Source organism: Neovison vison, chromosome 11 (genome assembly GCF_020171115.1).
Source record: "Neovison vison isolate M4711 chromosome 11, ASM_NN_V1, whole genome shotgun sequence".
NCBI lineage: Eukaryota > Metazoa > Chordata > Mammalia > Carnivora > Mustelidae > Neogale > Neogale vison.
The window spans coordinates 163,634,956-163,656,435 of NC_058101.1; the positions used below are offsets into that span (position 1 = coordinate 163,634,956).

General features: G+C 40.8%; 1 protein-coding gene across 2 annotated transcripts in view; it reads left to right on the top strand.

The window, feature by feature from the left end:
- The first annotated feature begins 682 nt into the window (after positions 1-682).
- Positions 683-21,480, top strand: part of ENTPD4 (ectonucleoside triphosphate diphosphohydrolase 4) — a 32,431-nt gene continuing 11,633 nt past the window's right edge. For both annotated transcript variants that reach the window (XM_044225141.1, XM_044225142.1), the window contains exons 1-6: positions 683-824; positions 8,260-8,358; positions 9,578-9,775; positions 10,282-10,487; positions 13,797-13,947; positions 14,555-14,658. In XM_044225141.1, coding sequence (XP_044081076.1) covers positions 8,351-8,358; positions 9,578-9,775; positions 10,282-10,487; positions 13,797-13,947; positions 14,555-14,658 — 667 coding nt within the window. In that variant the 5' untranslated portion in view covers positions 683-824; positions 8,260-8,350. The remainder of the gene's footprint in view (positions 825-8,259; positions 8,359-9,577; positions 9,776-10,281; positions 10,488-13,796; positions 13,948-14,554; positions 14,659-21,480) is intronic.

The following is a 21,480-nucleotide window of genomic DNA, read 5'->3' on the forward strand; positions in this document are numbered from 1 at the left end:
TTATAAGTTCTTCATATATTTCGGATACTGACCCTTTATCAGATACGTCATTTGCAAATATCTTCTCTCATTCTGTAGGTTGCCTTTTAGTTTTGTTGATTGTTTCCATCACTGTGAAGAAGGTTTTTATCTCGATGAAGTCCAAATAGTTCATTTTTGCTTTTGTTTCCCTTGCCTCAGGAGACATATCTAGTAACAAGTTGCTATGACTGATGTCAAAGACGTTACTGCTGTGTTCTCTTCTGGAATTTTAATGATTGAATCACTAAATCGTACACCTGAAACATACTACACTGCATGTTAACTAGAACTTAAATAAAAACTTTAAAAAACCAACACGGATAGCTAGTGGTCAAGTTTCGCCCATAGTTGAGCGAAAATGCGTAGGTTTTCAAGCATTATTTTCCATAATCGTTGGGGGCACAAGGAAAGATAACCGCGGTGTCGCAATACATTGCGACAGACCGGCGGCGACTGGCGGTAACCAAGCCACAGCACCCGTTACTTCTGTAATACCACTGTCACTTTCCGCACTCACCCACCGCTCCGCACTCCACGCCACTCAGCCCGGCTCAGGCCCCGCCCCCAGGGCCGCTCTCCACCCGCCCCCTCCCGGCGTGCGCGCTCCCTGCGCCGGCGGTGACACGCACGGGCCGGCGCCGGGGCGGCGGCGCGGCGGCGCGGCTCCCGGAAAGGAGCGCAGCCTCCAGGAAGCCGGTACCGTGTCGCCGCTGCCACCACCGCGCTGCGGTGGCCGGGATGCCCTCCGCTCACAGTTTCCCGCTGCCGGGAGCGCCAGACGCCGAAGGGGTGCTGCCGAGCAGGTGAGGCGGCCTTACAGGCACGGACGAAAGGAGGGCGGGGAAGCGGCCGGCAGAGCTGGGACGGTTGAAGTGTGGGGCCCGGCGGGGCGGCGAGGGCCGCGGACCAACCCCTGTGTCCCGGGAGCCCTCCCCGCGCCTGTGGCGGTCACCCCGGTGTCCGCGCCGCCCCCCGGCGCCCGATCTGCGCGGCCACATCCGGGCGCCCGGGCGGTCAGCCTCCGTGACCCCGGGTGGCAGGTGCTCTCCCCCAGCCCCTGGCGAGAGAAACTGGCCTGGTGCTGTCGCGCCTGCTCCAGTGACCACGCTGGGTTTTCCCTCTCTCACACGCAGTGTGGGCGGATCTGGCCCCCACTGGGGAGGACCTGGCCTCGGACAGGGGATGCTGCACCGACTGCTTCTTGCCTGCCGCCTTGTCCCTGACATTGGTACTTTTCAGCCTTGGTTTTGCTTTGCTCTGCTTTTACTAAGTTTTATGCTTTAGACTGCTCCTTGGAAGAACGGAACTATTCGGGCAATAAAGTGATAGAGCAGTTTCTCAAACTTGAATAATGCGTGGGGACCCTAGTTAGATGAACACTGGTGCAGAGCATTTTCAGAGAGCATTTATCACGATTAGGGAAGAAAAGAGGTGATTTACAGTTCGGGAACTTCAATGCTAGAAGATAAACTAGGAATTACTAAAGAATTCTAAATTAGAGATCCCTAGTTTGATTTCACAGGACAGCATTTAACCTGTCAAGCTTTGTGTAATGAAATTTTTCCAACCTTGGAGGCTTAAAAGAATTATATTCTTTGTGTTATTTGTGTAGTTGATGTTATCTTGTCTTTGTGTTAGGTTTATTCAGTTTGACACATTAGCACAATTTTAGAATGCGGTACATAAGTGGTTTACTGTTTACCTTAACATTGATCACTTGTGATTGTTACATATTGTAATCTATGATTTACATTCTTTCAGGAATAGGAAGGCCTGACCTCAAGTCCTGTGTCTATAGTCTAGAAGGAAGGGGGAAAAAAGGTGATCTAAGGATTTATATTCTGTACATATTTATTCAGCATGTTTATTTAAAATAAACTACACTTGGGGCACCTGGCTGACTCAGTCAGTAGAGCATGTGACTCTTGATCTCTGGGTCAGCAGTTTAAGCCCCATGCTGGGCACAAAACCTACTAAAATAAATAAAATAAAACAAACTACACTTGAATAAAGAGAAGATTCAGAATGTGGGAAAACATTAGAAAGTAAAACAGGTTAAATCTTGTCAAAGAAAAATATTGGACCAGTGCTTTGAAAGAAGTGTAATATTGAGAGTAGGACATGCTGGGAGAAGTAATATTAGTAAAGGCCAGAGGCAAGAATTAGAAGAGTGTATGTGGGCAACAAGAGACCCACCTCACTACAGCAGAGAGCTGTTATTTGGGGCTAAGGAGAGAAGTTGATAAAATTAGATGGGACCATTAGTTGGATGTTAAGATTTCAGTTGCCACACAGGAAAGTTAGTGTTGACCCATAGGCTCCAGAAGTTTCTTAAGCTGATGATATTTTGAAGGCAGCATTTTACACAAGGTGTTTCTGAAGTGTGGCCTTCAGAGTAAAGGCAAAAGCTAGATGATCTGCCTAGAGTCTGTCTTGAGGTAGTGATGTCTGCTGTGGTGATTTTAGATGTGTGAACTAACTGATACAGATGTGTGTTTGAAAAAGACTTGACAGGACCTAATGAATGATATAATATGTAGACACACAGATAATTAGGATTCAAGGTTAAGAACCAGGTGACCCTGGTCAGTAGTGATATCCCTCTTAGGCCTAGAAAATTTGGAAGGTGGTCTTAGTTTCTGCCAAAAGATTGTGACCCCAGATTTGGACTAAAGAAGTTGTAACAGGATGTCAGTAAGCTAGGATGTGGAATAGGAACTTGAGGAAATTCCAGATATCAGAAATTGCAGAGGTGATTTAAAATAGGGACCAGAATTTTGCAAATGAGTAGTGAGAGGTAGGAAAAGGTTTAATTAGGACTTGTTATTGAAAAATAGAATTTTTAAAAATAAATACTGGAGAAAATGTAGATCATAAATACAACTATGTGCATTCTTCTCGAAACAAAGAATGAATTAGTTATTTTGATGTCTTTCCCCACAACCTAGTGAGACACAACATCCTGGACTCACTCTTCCAAGGCATTTGTTTCTTTTTCTTTTTCTTTTTAAGATTTATTTATGAGTGAGAGAGAGGGAAAGAAACATATGTGCTCGTGAATATGGGAGGTAGCAGAGTGAGAGAATCTCCAGCAGACCCCACCAAACATGAAGTCCGCTGCAGGGCTCCTCCCGCCACCCATGAGATCATGACCTTAGTATCCAAGACTTGGATACTCAAACTACTGAGCCACCCAGGTACCCTGACAGGGTTCAGAAAAAGAACCTTGTTCTTTTTCTTGTTTTTTAAGATTTTGTTTTATTTATTTGACAGAGAACAGAAGCAGGGGGAGCAGCAGGGAGAGAGAGAAGCAGGCTCCCCGCTGAGCAGGGATCCTGGGATCATAACTTGAACCAAAGGCAGACGCTTAACCAACTGAACCATCCGGGTTCCCCCCACCCCACAGTTGTTTCTTTACAAAGTTCTGCCTAAGTGTTTGTGGGCTCCTTTGATTGTTCAAGATCCTCTTGTAATCCTGTGGTATTTATATCATTCTTTTCTTCATGTCATCTTACCTTTTCTTACTCAGAGATCTAGCTTTCCCAGAGTCTGGTTTGTCTATGATTGTGTTTTCTTGTGATTTGAGAATATGCTAAGGTCTGTCTCATTGTATGCTGCATTTTTCACCAGAAGAGCCCTTTCACTTTGCAGTTGATTGATACTGTTTTCACTGTTTTCTTTAGGACTAACAGTGAGAAACTGACACATTTAACCATGACCCTATGGACTTCCCTCTACTAGAGAATGTTCAGCAAAGGAGGGCCTTCTCACTAGCTGAAATCATGAGTCTGTGCATCTCGCTGGTGGTAGGTCTAACACAGTTTAGGCCTTTTAAAAACATGGCAATTTTATGTAACATTAGAGTTTGCCTTCCTAAACTCTGGTGCCAAGATTCTTAGCCACAAATACAATTGGAGTTTACATTTTGAGATCAAATTACCATATTGCTGACTGCTGGGTAATACTCAGTCATACTTTTTGTCCTAAATAAAAGTAATTACTTCAGCAGTTTATAAGCTGTCCTATTTTCTTCTCTCTTTAAGCACAGATTGTGTCACTTACAAAAATATCTATTTATCCTTTTTGTTAAAATCCTCACGTATCTCAAAAAAAGTTCTAAGACAAACACTAGATTAAATAATGTTTACCAAGTTTGCTATGATCATTCTAAACAGTGCAACTTGCCTGAAATGTGTTCTCTTTTCCCTTCTCCCACTGAAAGTATACCTTGCACCCCCAAGAATCTTTTCCTGTTCCTCAGCCTTCATTGTGCTCTTCTCTGAACTGTTACAACAGGAGTCCGGATAATTTAACTTTGCCTTCTATTATCTTCTTGATTATTTTATGGATATTAGAATTTTCTCTGTAACCAGTCTGCACAGTCCTTGAAATCTGGAGTCAGGTTTGTTAATCCTCTGTGCCCTTCATATTCCCTCCAAGTTCGCATCATTGAATCATTAAAGGTCTTTTCCCCCCTAGTAACTTGACTTTAAGCTGTTAACTAAAACGTTCTTTTCTTTTGTTCTTAGTTCAGCTATCACATAATTATCGATTTTTTAAAATGTTCAGATTCGAATTCCCATGTCATGGTTTTTAAGATAGACTTTCTTGATACATCCAGAAGAGGATTTGATGCTGGAAACTGGAGCGATCGGTTGAAGGTTATTTGCTTATTTGGTTAATTTCCAATTATCCTTGTGCATTTTTCTATTTCAGTGTTTCTCTTATTTATTTACAAGAACATTTTATATGTCAGGGATGTTTACCTTTTGTTATGTGTTTCAAGTAATTTTCCCAAGCCTTGTATTTGGGAAGGGATTTTCTTAAAAACATGCAGAAGTCTTAAACTCATATGGTCTGTTTTCTTGCATTTATGGATTGAGACATTGATGTCAACTGTAGAAAAAACTTACTCATTCTGAGTTGGGTACATTTTCATCTTACATTTTTATGTGTATTTTTAACATTTAAAATTTTGAACCATTGGAATTCTCATAAAAGTTGTGATGTAGTAATCTCACCATATTCAAATGCTAAAAGATAGCTGCTTTATAAAAACACATTAAAATTCATTTAAATAGCTCAGGAATTGACATTCTTTTTTTCTTTTTTGTGTAAACTTTTAAATCACAAATATTGTTTGTCCCAAGTTTTGGGTACATGGTATGATGTGGTTACCATATTGAAACCTGAATGAATTAAAGTGATTTTTTCTGTTTTGTCAAGTGGGCATTATTAATACTTTTTACTCTAATATCTGTGTGTGTGTATGTGTGTGTGTTTTATCCCCTCTACTGCGTTATAAATTATTTCAGGGCTGGGTCCATATCTGGTTCATCTTTACTTATCCCATTCCCAGCCATCCAGGAAGCAGACAACACTTGTGTGACAGGTACTTTTCCCAGGTCCCTGGGAAAACAGAAGAATAAGAGGCTGCCGCTGCCAATGAGAGGCTTGCCATGTAATGAGAAAGTCAACCTCAAGTATATTACAATAGCCCACTAATGTGTTGAGCAAATGCTCTGGGGATATGAGGACTGGAGACGCCTTCACAGAGGAATCAGGCCTGACTTGTGTTGCAGGGAGTACATGGGAACACTAACAGATGGACCTGAGAGAGGCATTCTAAAAAGGTGGAGGAATGTGGGGGCATTTCAGTAACTCGCTGCTTGTGTTTAGTATGGTTAAAGCAGAGGGTACATACCTGTCTAGTCTGTCAGGATAGGACTAGAAAGACAGGGGCAAGATCAGTGCTGTCTAATGCAGAAGCTGCATGTGCCTCTTGAGCACTTGAAATGTGGCAATTGCAGCTCAGGAACCGCATTTTTCGTCTTAATTACTGTAAATAGCCACACATGGCAATGGCTACCCTATTGAAAGGCACAAGACTAGACTGGGAGAGCCCTCCTTTACCATCCTAAGGAGTTAGGACTTCTTCCTGAGGGGGGGAGAAAAGAGGTGGGGAAGAAAATGGAGCCCCTGGGTGGCTCAGTTAAGCATCTCACTTGATTACAGCCCAAGTTATGATCTCAGAGTTGTGAGATTGAGCCCCACGTCAGTGCAGTCTGCTAGTCCCTCTCCCTCTGCACCTCCCCTTGTTCATGCGTGCTCTCTCTTTCTCTCTCTCCCTTCCAAATAAATAAATAAAATCTTTTTTAAAAAAGGAAGGAAGGATGGAGGAAAAAAAGTTTGGGAGGAGGGGAGGTGTCAGGATTCCCAGTTATTTTGGAAAGATCACTCTAGTGTGTAAGTTCTTAACCTTTTTTGGGTCCCAGCCAACTTTTTGACAGGCACTTTCCTGGGTTTTTTTGGTACTGGGAATGCAGCAGTCAGTCAAGCCAACAAAAATCTGGCCCGTTGTAGAACTTGACCCATGAGCAAGAGAAATGCAAACAAACGTGCACACACTATGTTAGAGACAAGGATGAGAGTGGGGTTCTCATGCTGGAATCTCAGCTTTTTTGTATATAATCATCTTCTGTTAGCTGCATGACCTTGAGCAAGTTACTTAGCCTCTCTGCCTCTCCTGTAAAGTGTTATACAAATAGTGCCTACCTTGTGGGTCATTAAGAGGAATAAATTAATATTTGTAAGTAAGCAGGGCCTGGCACATAATAAACTCTATATAACTATTTAATAAGTAAAAGCTTAGGGAAAAAATAAAAGAGGTGGGTGGAGAAGACAACTTGATAGATGGGTTGGGTGATCAGGAAAGGCCTCACTGAGAAAGTGACACTGAGTGAAGACCTGGGGGCAGTGAGAAAGTGAGTCAGATGATTTCTAAGCAGAGGAAGCAGCATGTTCAGAGGCCAGGACACCAGAATGGCTGGTGTGAAATGAAAAGGGAGAGCAGACGATGAGATCAGAGGAGTGACAGGTGGCGAAGTCGTGTGGAGTCAGAGTAAAACCTTCAGCACCTACTCTAAGAACAGTGAGAGCCACTGGAGGTTCAAACACGAGAGTAACGGGATCATAGGCCTGAGCAGGGACGGGGTGAGTGTCAACTTCTGCTGAAGAATCTGTGCCTAGAGGTCTTGGATGAAGGATTGGAGAGCCACTGGGTTGACACTACAGGGAGGAGACTAACTTGTTAGTCTGGGCAAGAGATGAGAAAAGGAACAGGTTTTAGATGAAGTGAGGTTTAAAAAAAAGGAAGGAGGAAAAATAAATAAATAAATAAAATAAAAGGTGGAATCTGCTAGAAACTGGCTGTGGAAGGTGAAGGAGAACAAGGGGTCAGGCCTAACTCCCTTGTTTCTGGTTTAAGCAGCTTGGAGGAATTGAGACTGCGACTGCAGGGCGGGGCAGGTTAAGGGAGAAGGGAGTGAAGATTGCGGCACGAGCTGGGTTTTAGAACTGTTTTTCATGGGCAGGTGCCATGTGCAGCTGGAGGTATCAGTAAGTGCTTGAAGATCTCTGTAGCTGTAGCTTGGAAGAGAAGCCGGGGATGGTAAAAGAAGTTTTTGAGCGATCTGCAGACTGAAGCCGTCAATGAGGTTGAGCAGGAGCAGAGCTCAGAGTTGGGGGAGAAGGGAGCCACGCCAGGAAGAAATCCAGGACACGGCGAAGCAGCCAGGCCTTTAGGAAGGAGACCTGGGAAGTGTCCTGAGAAGTTGCTGCTCAAGGGCTAGGAAGCCGGAAAGGGGAGATGGCTGTCTTGAGAGGCCTGGAAGAGATAAAGCCACAAAACCAAGGAATGGATCCAGTAGGTCAGAAGGAGGTCCTGGCTGCCAGCCCCTGCTAGCCCTTGTTTTCTCTTCGAGTTGGAGCCTGGGGGCTGGAGGAGTATAAGGCCGGGGGAAGCACCAGAGCGGATTAGGAGCATGGGACCTTGTGTGGTACCTTGTGCGTAAGCTGATCTCTCTTCTAGGAGTCCCTATTTCAGATTCCCTTTCAGTGAAGCATTCTACCTACCACCTACTGCCTGGCGTCACCCTGAGTCTTCCTTAATTCAGTACCTGTTTGATGAGCTGGTATTTTGGGGTCACTGATTGGCTTTTAGGTAGAGAGCACTAACTAGTGCCAGACTGTTGCCATCTCTTGATTTAGGCCTACATCCCTGACAGCATGAAATTGACTTACAAGTAGGGTGCTCAGAATAGGCCCTTCCAACAGCTTCAGTGCATGGTTCGTGTACCAGATTATGTGTGGTTGGATTTAAACCCATACTTGGTAAAAGAACATAGATGTCTTCTTGGATAATGCCATCTTTGTGACTTTTCTCACTTTCTGGAACAGGAGGTCTCTAAGTCCGGGAGGACCCCATTATTTCTGTAATGGTGTATGAAGACTGACTCCTAGAACGTCACCTGGCCTCAGACCCGTCAGCATGGGGAGGTAAGTGATGGCATCTCATCACTAGTACTTGTAAAACCCGAGCCTCTGGTGCCACGGAGACAGATTGAAAGGGAAAAAAAACAAAAACAAAAAACTAAATTGCAAGTGAGAAGTGTTCAAAGTTATGCTACACTTCTGTTTCACAGCTCTGATCTTCCAGGCTGCTCTGGGGCGCCTGTTATAGAGAGTGGTTATGCCAGGTGGATTCTGCAGGGGTTGGGGTAGCTTACTGTGAAGGGCAGGTGTGTTGGAATCTGAGGGGTTGTACTAAGCATGGGATAACTGTCCAGAAGCCTCGGAGGAGTGGGCAGGGGATGGCGCACTCTGTGGAGTGGCCCAAGGACCCAGATGGAGACTGGACACTGCAGGTGGAGCACCATTGGGTTAGCAGTATGGCTACCCCTTCTGTGACTTATTTTAGTCGAGGAAGCACTCTTTAAAGGGAAGAGTATAGAAATTAACCACAAAACATTTATCCTAAAAGTAGCAAGCTTTTCTTCAGCCTAATAATCATCACTTATTCCTGACATACACAGAGAAGAAAAGTGTTTATTTGCAAAAATGGCTCAGAAATAATTTAAAAACACAGGACATACAAAACTCATTTATTGACTGTACTGTGCAGATATTGTTAAAGATATTGTTTTTTCTCCCATTTTGTCACTCAGTCATCAGGGAGAAATTTGCCTTGGGATTCAGTGTTAAGAAAATCTTCCTCCTCCTGATCTGTTTATATGTTTCTAATCAAATGCACAAGGTTTTGGCCCCTAGGCCACCTTTATAGGTCTGTCTTATTACATGCATTTCTTTGTTCTGAATTGTTTTTTGGTTTCATTATCCTTAAACCTGCGTTCATTGTAGATTTATATATTTATGGTATTGAACTTCTACTTGTCTCTGATTTTTATGTTTGTTTGTTTTTGAAACAAAGCAGGGAACAAATAATCTACACAACATTGTCAAGAAAGGTGGAAAAACACAGAAATGTGATTACCATCAGGGTGTAATTTTCATTCATGTAGTTTTATAATAACGAGTAAAATAGCAAAATAGCAACAGGGAAGGTGCTGGTGTACAGATACCTCCCAGCAGGAAAACGGGTGGCTTGACCCAAATGTTAACCTTGAGATCAGTTTCGGTAAGGTGAGACCTCTTTGGATCAGATTGCTTTAAAATCTGGTTGTTGGTTGTTTTTGTTTTTTGTTTTTTTGAATTTTAGAATCGGCATCTCCTGTCTTTTTCCTGCTTCCTGGCATTTTAGCATCTCTCCAGTGGGGTGCCCTCGAATTCTGAATACCAATTTACGCCAGATTATTGTTATTAGCGTCCTAGCTGCCGCTGTTTCACTTTTATACTTTTCTGTTGTTATAATCCGAAGTAAGTATGGGCGACTATCCAGAGACAAGAAGTTTCACAGGTAAGAGAAGAAAACATTTCTAGATGGGATGCTTCATGTTACAGCTTCAGGACTTTGGGGATTAGGTTGGAATTGAAGGAGCATGTGGCTGCAGGAAACAGAATCTGTAGAGAATACAATGTGGCAGGAAAAATTAAACTGTCAGAAGCTGTTTAATCATTAACCACCAAATCCACATAGTAAGAGGATTTAAACATAAGCTTCTCTTGTGATATCTTCTAAGCTGATTTTTCAGTTAATGTCAATAGTTTGGGAATAGTTTTGGTTCTCAGAACTTGTTTGAACTTCTTAAAAGGAGTAATGACTGTGTATCTGGTTTAGATTAGCTTTATCACTATCACTGGGTTCTGTTTTGACTCTTTAATCGTTTGGCCCGTTGTAAAAATGCGATGATGGATCAGCTCAGAATTCATGGACTTGGTGTTTGTTTATTGCATTTGTTGCGTTCGGATTCAGGATGATAGTCTCTGTTTCAGTAAAAGCATATGTTCATTTTTCTGAACAAGGTACTTGGCACGAGTTACTGACATTGAAGCTACAGACACCAATAACCCCAATGTGAACTACGGTATCGTGGTGGACTGTGGTAGCAGTGGGTCTCGAATATTCGTCTATTGCTGGCCAAGGCACAATGGCAATCCTCATGATCTTTTGGATATCAGACAAATGAGGGATAAAAACCGAAAGCCAGTGGTTATGAAAATAAAACCCGGTATGTAAAAGATAAATATCTGATTGGTAACCAGGTTCTGTCCTTTATTCTCTGTGAGGTCTTTCATGTCCTTCTCTCCTCTCCCCATAAGTCATCACCCTGGTTCAGAGCTCACGCCAGGACCTGATTGTTTCACTTTCTTTCCCCTCTTCTGTCTATCCCACATGAGGTGACTACTCCTTGATAAAATATACAAAACCATGTCTTTCTTGTGTCTCCTGCAGCATTTATCACAGTGCCTTACTCATGTGTCTACTCAGGTGTTTACTAGTTGACATTAATTATGGAGGGATTTTTTTTTTCTATTTGGTGGCCATCGGTTGCTATCCCTGAAAACAGGATAATTTCAGATAATTCATGGATATCTGTAGTCTAATACATTGGTATATATTTCTCTTTTTTCCCCCTCATTTTTAAAAAGTGCCCCAATGTGGGGGCACCTGGGTAGCTCAGTGGATTAAAGCCTCTGCCTTTGGCTCAGGTCATGATCCCAGGGTCCTGGGATCGAGTCCCACATCGGGCTCTCTGCTCAGCAGGGAGCCTGCTTCCTCCTCTCTCTCTCTCTGCCTGCCTCTCTGTCTACCTGTGATCTCTGTCAAATAAATAAATAAAAATCTTTTTTTAAAAAAAAAGTGCCCAATGTATTTCCTTTTTTTTTTTTTAAAGATTTTATTTATTTATTGGACAGAGAGAGATCACAAGTAGGCAGAGAGGCAGGCAGAGAGAGAGAGGAGGAAGCAGGCTCCCTGCTGAGCAGAGAGCCCGATGTGGGACTTGATCCCAGGACCCTGAGATCGTGACCTGAGCCACCCAGGCGCCCTTTTTTTTTTTTTTTAAGATTATATTTTCCTTATTTATTTATTAGAAAGAGGAGAGCTCGTACTAGTGCAGGTGGGGGAAGGGGCAAAGGGCGAGAGAGAATCTCAAGCAGACTCTGCTGAGTGCAGAGGAGCCTTGAGATCATGACCTGAGCCCAAACCAAGAGTCATACACTGAACCGACTGACCCATGTGCCCCAGTGCCCCCCCAATGTATTTCTGATCATCTAGATTATTTAGTAAGAGTGACTGTAGAACTTAGAAGAGCCAATGTTGTTATGTCCAGTTTTTAAAGATATCACAGTTTCTAAGTCAGTGTGTTGTGTAAAAATTGGGATTTGCCTTTTCCATTAAATAATTAAAATCCATCATTCTCAACTTTTTTCTACATGTATAGTTTCCATGGGCATTGCCCTTCTATCAGAAGTATTAGGAATGAAAGGGGTCCAGGAGTACCTTGCAATAGGCATTTTATGTCTTGATAGTTGATAATCACTGATTTAAACAGCGCACCACAGGGGTTCTTGGCTGGCTTATTTGGAAGAGCATGTGACACTTGATCTCAGCTTACCCCACGTTGGATGTAGAGATTACTGAAACAATAAAATAAACTTAAAAAAGTAAAACACTGGACCACAGATCTTAATAGAGATTGAACACTTTTATTTCATTTTGCTATTGTGTTAAATAGTAAAATATTAAACCCAAATAATCCCAGGAATTTGTCTTATAAAATATTAGAGAATTGATGATAAAAAATAATCATCGTAGCTTATTCTCTCCTATTTCAAATAAGTAAATGTAAAGGAAGTTCAGTTTTAACGATAAAATACCCTTCCTCATAAATGACATTGACTCATAAATTGACTCAAATGACATTCCTCGTAATGGCATTGACTGTGGGTTCTTTGAGAGCTCCCCCCGCCATTCTTCACTGAATAATTTAGGCCCCACTTCCTTCTTCAGGCAACCCTTAATAAGGTGATTGTTCTTTGATATTTTGGCATCTGGGCGCCAGCATATTGTCCCAAAATCCAAAACCTCTACCTTGTTTCTTAGGTTAAAGGGAGGGGATTTAATCGGAGTCTCTCATGTAAGCATTATTTTAATATCAAAGTAAATTTCCATGAACAATGATCATTTTTTTCTCTAACTCTTAATGAGTGATTGTGAATTTTTACTTTTCTGTTTTTCCATTCCTTGAATTTTGATGTATTCTTAATCTAGAAACATTTTCAGGGTTAATGTAATGTTGATCAAATAAAAAATTCCCCAGAAGATTGAAAAATAAAGCTCTATAAAGCACATTGCTTTTCATCTAGTTTCACATATCAGGTTCCATCAGCGACCAAACTGCTCACCTGAAATAAGATAAAACCTGTCATGCCTTGCAGTTGTCCTTTGGGACATCATAGGCTTAACATGGTTCTTTCTGATGCTACAGAAAGTATTTGAAGTAGAAATTCAAGTACCTTTTTATAGCTCTTCTTGGTCCTGAAGCAGGGACTCTCATGTATAGCATTTCAGCAGAGCTCTAGAAATTTCCTTACTGAATAGATTCTGAATCAGTTGGGGCTTGGTGTCTGTTGAAACAGCATTGTAGGTGGAGTTAAAAAAAAAAATCTGTCTTTTAGTCTGTTTTCTGCTGACTGCTCTGACAAATCACTTAAACCTTTTTCTGGATCCAGAGTTTCCTAATCTGTGAGATGAGAAATTTGGGGACTTTTAAAATTTGAAGTCAGGAAGATACTCTTTACATAGGGAATGATCAAGAGATCATGAAGACTGGAGCAGAGCCTGTGTTGGATCAGGCTGCCAGAAGAGATGAGGAGAAATGAAATAATGTGAGAGGAACCAGGGAGATGTGATCAGGGACACCCAGAACACATATTTGGGAGAGGGAGAGGGATTTATCCAGAATCCTGGCTTGGGCTGCTGGCTGGCTAGTGATGGTGGTCACTGGGGTAGGTAACAAGCAGTAGGAGCAGATTTGTAGTGGAAGTTCGATTCAGGTTTGTTATGTGTGTGTGTTGAGTTTGGGGTCTGTAAGGGCCAGTGTCTGGCCATGTCTAGGGTACAGTTCCCACATGCTGATCTGGAGGTTGGGAACATGATCTGGTGACTACTGGTGAGATTTGGAGAACTGAGGTGATGGTGGCAGCCAAAGGAGTGAGTGAGCTTGCCTGAACAACGTGGAAACATGTTCTGGAGGGCAGGCTCGTGAGCTCATGTGCTGTCGATCCCAGTGTCTGGCACATAGTAGTTGCACAATCAGGTCTCAGTTTCTTGGAGACTGAGAAGAGAGGGTAAGACTGAACATTTAGTACCACCACCACGTAAGGAAGAGAGGCTGTGAAGGTTGTTGCTAGAGGGATAGGGAAAAACTAGGGGAGTGTGGTGTAGAGCCAGAATTTCTCTCAAATATGCCCCGTTGAAGAAACATAGCATATTAATTATCTGCTTGTTAACAGAAGTGCTCTCTTTTCTGTAGGCATTTCAGAATTTGCTACCTCTCCAGAGAAAGTCAGTGATTACATTTCTCCACTCTTGAACTTTGCTGCAGAGCATGTACCACGGGCAAAACACAAAGAGACGCCTCTCTACATCCTCTGCACAGCTGGAATGAGAATTCTTCCTGAAAGGTGATCCTCCACATGGGGCCAGGGCAGGCCAGGCCCTGAGGGTGGGGGAGGTGGGGGGTGGGGGAGAGAGTGGGGTGGGCCATGGTGGTGGTGTATTCCCCACCTTCCCTCCTGTCCCTTTTCCTTCCCTTCCTCCTCGTTCATTATCATCACCAAAAGGAAGACAGTAAAAATTCTTTGTTTATTCTTTGGAATAAAGCCTGGAATAAAGCCTGAACTATTCCCTTAGCCAGAATGCACCAAAAATCTTCTCATGTATTTGATTATAAATAGTGAACTATCAAGTAAACAGTAAACCATAACCTATAAAGTGGTCATATAAAAAAACCCTGATTTTCTATGTTATTAATTTAGGGATTATAGTTGTAGTTTCATATCTGGGAATCACAGAATTCACACAACTCATGAGATTTTTTCCTAAAATAGTTTTAGTCAGTGAATTACTTTGGCTTTAAAATTTACTGTTTTTGTACAGGACATACCAGAGCCATAGTTTTTGTTTTGTTGTGGTTTTGTTTTGTTTTGTTTGTTTGTTTTTTTCTTTCTCTTTTTCAAACAGAGAAATGTAGGCTCCATTTGATGTGTCAATTTTGGGGTTGTCTTCCAGCCAGCAGAAAGCCATCCTGGAGGACCTCCTGACTGATATCCCCGTGCACTTTGACTTCTTATTTTCTGACTCTCATGCAGAAGTGATTTCAGGAAAACAAGAAGGTTGGTATATTGGTCTTCAACTTGAAATTTGGGAAGTTATTCCTTTAAATCCTCCCCATTGTTTTTTCCAGTGTACGCATTATTCAATTACTTTTACTATCTTAAAATTTAGGAAATCATAGCTTGAAATATTATTTTTAAATGGCAAAGTTAGTTTGTTATATGAGTGACCTTTATTCTCCAAACCTTAAGCCATTAAAAAAATAACTTAGCTTGTCTTCACCACATTTAGGAAACATACATTGGATTCATTTGGATAGGAAAGATTTGTGTTCCTTGCCTAAGGTATACACCTTTTAGTAATTATGATAATTACTGAGTTATTGGTGCCTTCTATCAACTTATTTGCTACAAAGGGGAAATTCTTGACTTTGATACACTGAGAAAATATTAGTTCTGCTTTCAAGTAAATGATTCTACTTGAGAATGAAGTGAAAAATCAGTGGGATATTATTTGGGGACTAGTTTGCTAGAAATGAAGACCAAAAGCACCTATTTCAAAATCATCGTTCATGCCTCCTCTGGGAAGGACATTGTAGAAAATACAAACTGGGTGAAACTCAAATACTGCCATTGAGCTGTTCACAGACGAGTGAGGTACACAGTTAGCTGCCACATGAGATAGTGTTAGGTGCCGTAAGGAAGATAAGCAAGAGTACTGTGGGAGTTTGCAAAAGGGAGTTTTGCTTCGTTTTTTCCTTGCTAGGGACATCGTAGAGCAAGTGACAGTTTAAACTGTGGGATAACTAGCAATAAGTGTGCCAGAGCCTAGTAAGGGTTGGGCTCTGAGAGAAGGATAGGAAGTACATTCCAAGCAGAAGAAATGATCTGAGTCTGCATAGGTTAGAAAAGCTGTACTGTGGACAAAGGAACAAAAATAGTTTGAGTGGCATATGGCCCTTTTGAAAAGTGGTAGTAAGAAGAAAAGTTGGACAGGTCTTGGTGATGTCCGTGTTGTGGCAGCGTGAGTTGTTCCTTTTTTCCCTTCCTTTTGATTTAAAACTAATCAAACATCTATAACCCAGAGAAAGCAGCTCTGCATAGGACACTCAGCACATACACCCATCTGAAAATGGGTGACTTGAACCTCAGAGGAGGCCATGGAGCCAGGCAAGTGGCGGCAGGGGCAGCAGGGGACCCACACGATTTTTGTAGCAGAGGAGGCAGAGGATGAAGGTGGTGAGTTAGGGGTTTACCCGGCAGTTCGTGCCAGCTGATCTCTCTGAGTAGAGATCGCAGTGACTGAGAGGAGGGAAAGGAAAAGGGAAGAAGGCTCAGAGAACTGAAGGCATGTATTTCCTGCTCTCTGCCCCAGGGTTCTGGCAAGAGGATCACCCATGGACCCCTGGATCCCCCACCCCCACCTAAGGATCACCTATCAGGCTGTGGTTGCCCCAAGTACTAAACACAGTTCCACAAACTCTGCGGTCATCCTTTTTTTTTTTTTTTTAAATTACCGACATTGTTAGAACCAAAGTTAAAAAAAGCCTTCCCTAATAAGAAAGGTGTCCATGACTTGAAATGCAGCAGAAAGAGCACTTTTTAATCATACATTGAAAAATCATGTTAATATGGTATCACAAAAAGAACATGGCAGTTTTCCAGTAATTGAGCCTAAAGACATAGAATATTTAAATCTAACTGATAAAGAATTTAAAATACTATTATAAAGAAATTCAGTGAGCTAATACACTGATCTCCAGAATAAAATTAATGAAAAGAAGGAATACTTTACCAAAGAGATTAAACTTCTAAAAAACCAAACATTCTGGCACTGAGGAAGTCAATACATGAGATGAGGAATGCACTCGAATGCCTTGGAAATAGAGCAGATGGAGGAGAGAATAAGCAAGCTTGAGGATAGGAATATAAAAATGGTTCCCGTAAAAGAGGAGCAAAAACTAAGGTTTCCTCTTTTCCCGTAAAAGAGGAGCAAAAACTAAGGAATATAAAAATGGTTCCCGTAAAAGAGGAGCAAAAACTAAGTGAAGAAACCTTGTGAAAACTATCAGACTCCTTTAGCAGAACCAACATAAGATTAGAAGGTATCCCAAAAGGAGAAGAGAGCATATTTAAAGAGGTAATAGAGAACTTCCCAAACCCAGGGAAAGAACTGGATTCTTTCTGGTCTATGAAGCTAACAGACCACTTTATTTATCTTAGTGCAAAAAGACCTTCTCTGAGACACATTACATTAAAACTGTCAAAAGACAGTAATAAATTATTTTGAAGGAAACTAGGGGGAAAAAAACAGTAACCTACAAAAGAAGTTCTGTCAATATCAGCATATTTTTCAGTGGAAGCTCTACAGGCCAGGAGAGAGTGGAATGACACCTTAAAGTATTAAAAAATACAAATTGCCAGCTGAGAATACTCTGACAAAGTTATCCTTTGGATATAAAGGTGAAATAAAGGCTTTCCCAGACAAACAGAAGCTAAGGGAGTTCACCACCCCCAAACAACTTACAAGAAATGTTGAAAGGAGCTTTTCAAGCTGGAATGAAAAGAGGAAGGCACACAAAATCTGATTAAGGTCATAAGTAGAAAAACTAACGTTTTTGGAATAGTATATTAAACAAGTACAAAGGTTAAAGGAAAAAGAGCATTAAAAGTAAACATAGCTCCCATCCAAGTACTAACCAGGCCCGACCCTGCTTAGCTTCCGAGATCAGACGAGATCGGGCGCGTTCAGGGTGGTAAATAATGAATACTGTTTTTCTGAAAATAAATAAATTGGAAAAAAAAAAAGTAAACATAGCTGCTATAACTTGGTCACAACATCACAACATAAAAAAGATAACTTGTGACATCAAAAATATAAAAAGGGAAGAGTAAAAGGGATAGAAAGTTTATAGGTGAACAAAGATAAATTGCTATCAGTAGAAAAACGACTTCTATCTATGAGATGTTTTATGTAAACCACAAAGCAAACATCAGAGCAGAGAGACACAAAACATTAAAAAAAGGGGGACACTAAGCAAACTGTGGAAACCTTGGAGGACCACAAACTTACAAGGGTAAAGAAGGAAGAAAACAAGGGAGAGACAAAATAACCAGAAGGCAAAACATAAAATGGCAGTAGTAAATCCTTACAGATCAGTAATCACTCTAAATGTAAACAGATCGAATTTACCAATCAGAAGTCACAGAATGGCTGGATAGATTTAAAAAAACAAGACCCAACTATATGCCACCTATAGGAGACTCGTTTCCGCTCTAAGACACAGATAGACTTTTCCAAGCAAATGGAAACCAAAAGAAGGCAGGCATAGCCATATATATATATATATCATATCAGACAAAATAGACTGGAAAGCTAGAAGGGTAATGAGATAAAGCAGGTCATTTTATGATGATAAACAGGCCAGTACTTCAAGAAGAACATAAGTATATATGCTCCCAACATCGAAACATTGAGATATATTAAGCAAATACTAACAGGTCTTAAAGGAAAAATAGAGAACAATACAATAATAGCTGGGAACTTCGGAATCCCGCTATCACCAATGGATGAATCACCCAAACAGAAAATCAGCAAGGCAAAATATTGGAATTGAACCACATGTTAGCGCAAATGGACTTAACAGGTATATACAGGACATCCCATCCAATAACAGCAGAATATACATCTTTTCAAGTCTACGTGGAACATTTTCCAGGTTAGATCATATGAGAGATACAGAGGAAGTCTTAACAAGTTTAGGAAGATTGAAGTCATGGCAGCCATCATTTCTGAACACAATGGTATGAAACTAGAAATCAACAAGAGGAAGGTGAGAAAATCTACAAATATGTGAAAATGAAACAGCATACTTCTAAACCAGTAGGTCAAAGAAGAATTCAAAAGGAAATAAAAAATTATCTCAAAACAAATTAAAATGGAAATAGAACATAGCAAATATTACAGAATATACAAGAGCAGTTCTGAGAAGAAAATTTACAGCAATAGAAGCATATATTGAGAAATTAGATCTCAAATAAACAGTAAAACATTACACCTCAAGTAACTAGAAGAACAAATGAAGCCCAAAGTTAGCAGAAGGAAGGAAATAATAAAGAGCAGGGTGGAAATAAAATAATCATGTGATCATCTCAAAAAAGTATTGTAAAAAATGCACTTGACAAAATATAACATCTTTTCATGATAAAAATTCTAAACAGTGGGTAAAGAAGAAACAACATAATAAAAACCACATTTAACAAACTCAGAGCTAACATTAGACTCAATGGAGAGAAATTGAAAGCATTTCCTTTAAGATCGGGAATAAGACAAGGATACCTGCTCTCATCACTCCTGTTCAGTATGGTACTGGAAGTCTTAGCTAGAGTAACTAGGCAAGACAAAGAAAAGACATCCAGATCAGAAAGGAAAAAGTAAAACTATCATTATCTACTGATAATATGATCTTAATTATAGAAAATCCTAAAGAGTCCATCAAAAAGCTGTCAGTCATTGAATTAATCAACAGTTTCTGTAAAGAGGCAAGATTGAAAACCAACATACAGAAATCAGTTGCATTCCTTTACCCTAACGGTGAAGCATCTGAAAAAGAAATAAAACTATCTCATTCACAATGGTATCAAGTTTTAGATAAGAATAAAATAAGAATAAACTTAAGCAAGGAGGTGGAAGATCTTTACAATAAAAACTGTTTAAGACTTGACTGAAAGAAATGGAAGAAGACAAATTGAAAGACAACCTATGTTCCTGGACCGGAAGAATTAATTTTGTTAAAATTGCCATACTAGTCAAGGCCATCTACATATTTTTTTAAAAGACTTTATTCATTTATTTGACAGAGATCACAAGCAGGCAGAAAGGCAGGCAGAGAGAGAGGAGGAAACAGGCTCCCTGCTGAGCAGAGAGTCCAACTTGGGGCTTGATCCCAGGACCCTGTGATCATGACCCGAGCCAAATGCAGAGGCTTTAACCCACTGAGCCACCCAGGTGCCCAGCCATCTACAGATTTAATGCAGCCCCCATCGAAATACCAAAAGCATTTTTCACAGAAACAGAAGAAACAATCCTAAAATTTGTGTGGATCACAAAAGACCCCTAATAGCCAAAACAATCCTGAGAAAAAAGAGCAAAGCTGGAGGTATCATGCTTCAATTTCAAACCATTCTACAAAGCAATGTTAATAGAAACAATATGGTACTAGCATTAAAAAAAAATAGGACACATCAATCAGTGGAACAGAATAGAAAACCCAGGATTAAATCCCAGCATATATTGCTAACTAATACCCAGTAAGGGAGCCAAGAACATCCAGTGGGGGAAGGATAGTCTCTTCAACAAATGGTGCTGGGAAAACTGAGGAAACACATGCTAAACAATGAAATTAGACCCTTGTCTCATACCACTTGCAAAACCTAATTCAAAAGGGATCAGAGTTAAACATGAAACCTGATATCATAAGCTCTTAGAAGAAAACGTAGGGAGGAAGCTCATCAGTATTAGTCATGGCAATGATTTTTTGGACATGACACCAAACAGCACAAATAACAAAAGCAAAAGCCAACAAATAGGACTATATCAAACTCAAAAGCATCTACACAGTAAAACAAACAATTAACACAATGAAAAAACAACGTACAGAATAGGAGAAAATTTTTGTAAGCCATATATTGGCCAAGGAGTTAGTACCCAAAATATATAAAGATCTCGTATGACTTATTAAATTAAGACACAATTTGATTAAAAACTAAACAGACATGGGGCACCTGGGTGCCTCAGTCAGTTGAGCATCAGACTCTTGGTTTCAGCTCAGGTCATGATCTCAGGTCGTGATCTCGGAATGTGAGATGGAGCCCCACATCGGGCTCTGTGCTCAGCAGGGAGTCTGCTTGAGATTCTCCTTTTCCCTCTGCTCCTCCCCCCATCCTTGCTCACTCGCTCTCAAATAAATAAATCTTTAAAACAAACAAACAAAAAAACCTAAATAGACATTTTCCAAAAAGGACAGCAAAATGGCCAATGGAACATAAAAAGATGCTCAGCATCACTAATTGTCAAGGAAATGCAAAGCAAAACCACAGTGAGATTTTATTTCATACCTGTTAGAATGGCTGTCATTGAGAAGACAAGGTAGCAGGTGCTGGCAAGAATGTGGTGAAAAGGCCTTATACGTTGTAAGTGGGAGTGTAAATTGGCCCAGGCACTACAGAGAACAATGTGGAGGTTCCTCAAAAAATTGGTTAGGTGTACCATACAATCCAGTAATAACATTTCCAGGTATATACCCAAAGAAAATGAAAACTGGATTTCAATAGGATATCTGCACTTCCATGTTTATAACAGTGTTAGTTACAAGAACCAAGTTAGAGAAACAACCCAAGGGTCCATCAATGGATGAATGGTTAAAAATGATGTAGTACATATACACAATGTAATATTCAGCCATGAGAAAGGAGGATATCCTGCCATTGGTGACAAGATGTATGGACCTTGAGCACATGATCCTAAGTGAGATAAGTCCAATGGAGAAAGACAGTACTGTTTTATGTCGCTTACTTGTAGAATCTGAAAAAGTCAAACCTATGAGAAAAACGGAATAAAATGGCGGTTACCAGGGAATGGGGGTTGATAAGATCGATGGTGTTTAAAGGTGCAAACTTGGAATGAGTAACAAGCCATAGAGTTCTAGTGGACAGTATAATGAGTATAGGCAGTAATACTGTATGAAACTTGGCAAGGGCCACAGTGTATAGACCTATCAAAGTAATACAATGTATACCTTAAAGTTACACAATGTTACATGTCTGATTTATTCAAGAAAAACAAAAAGGTTTTATCCAAGAGGTCTTGGATTGTCAGGCTGT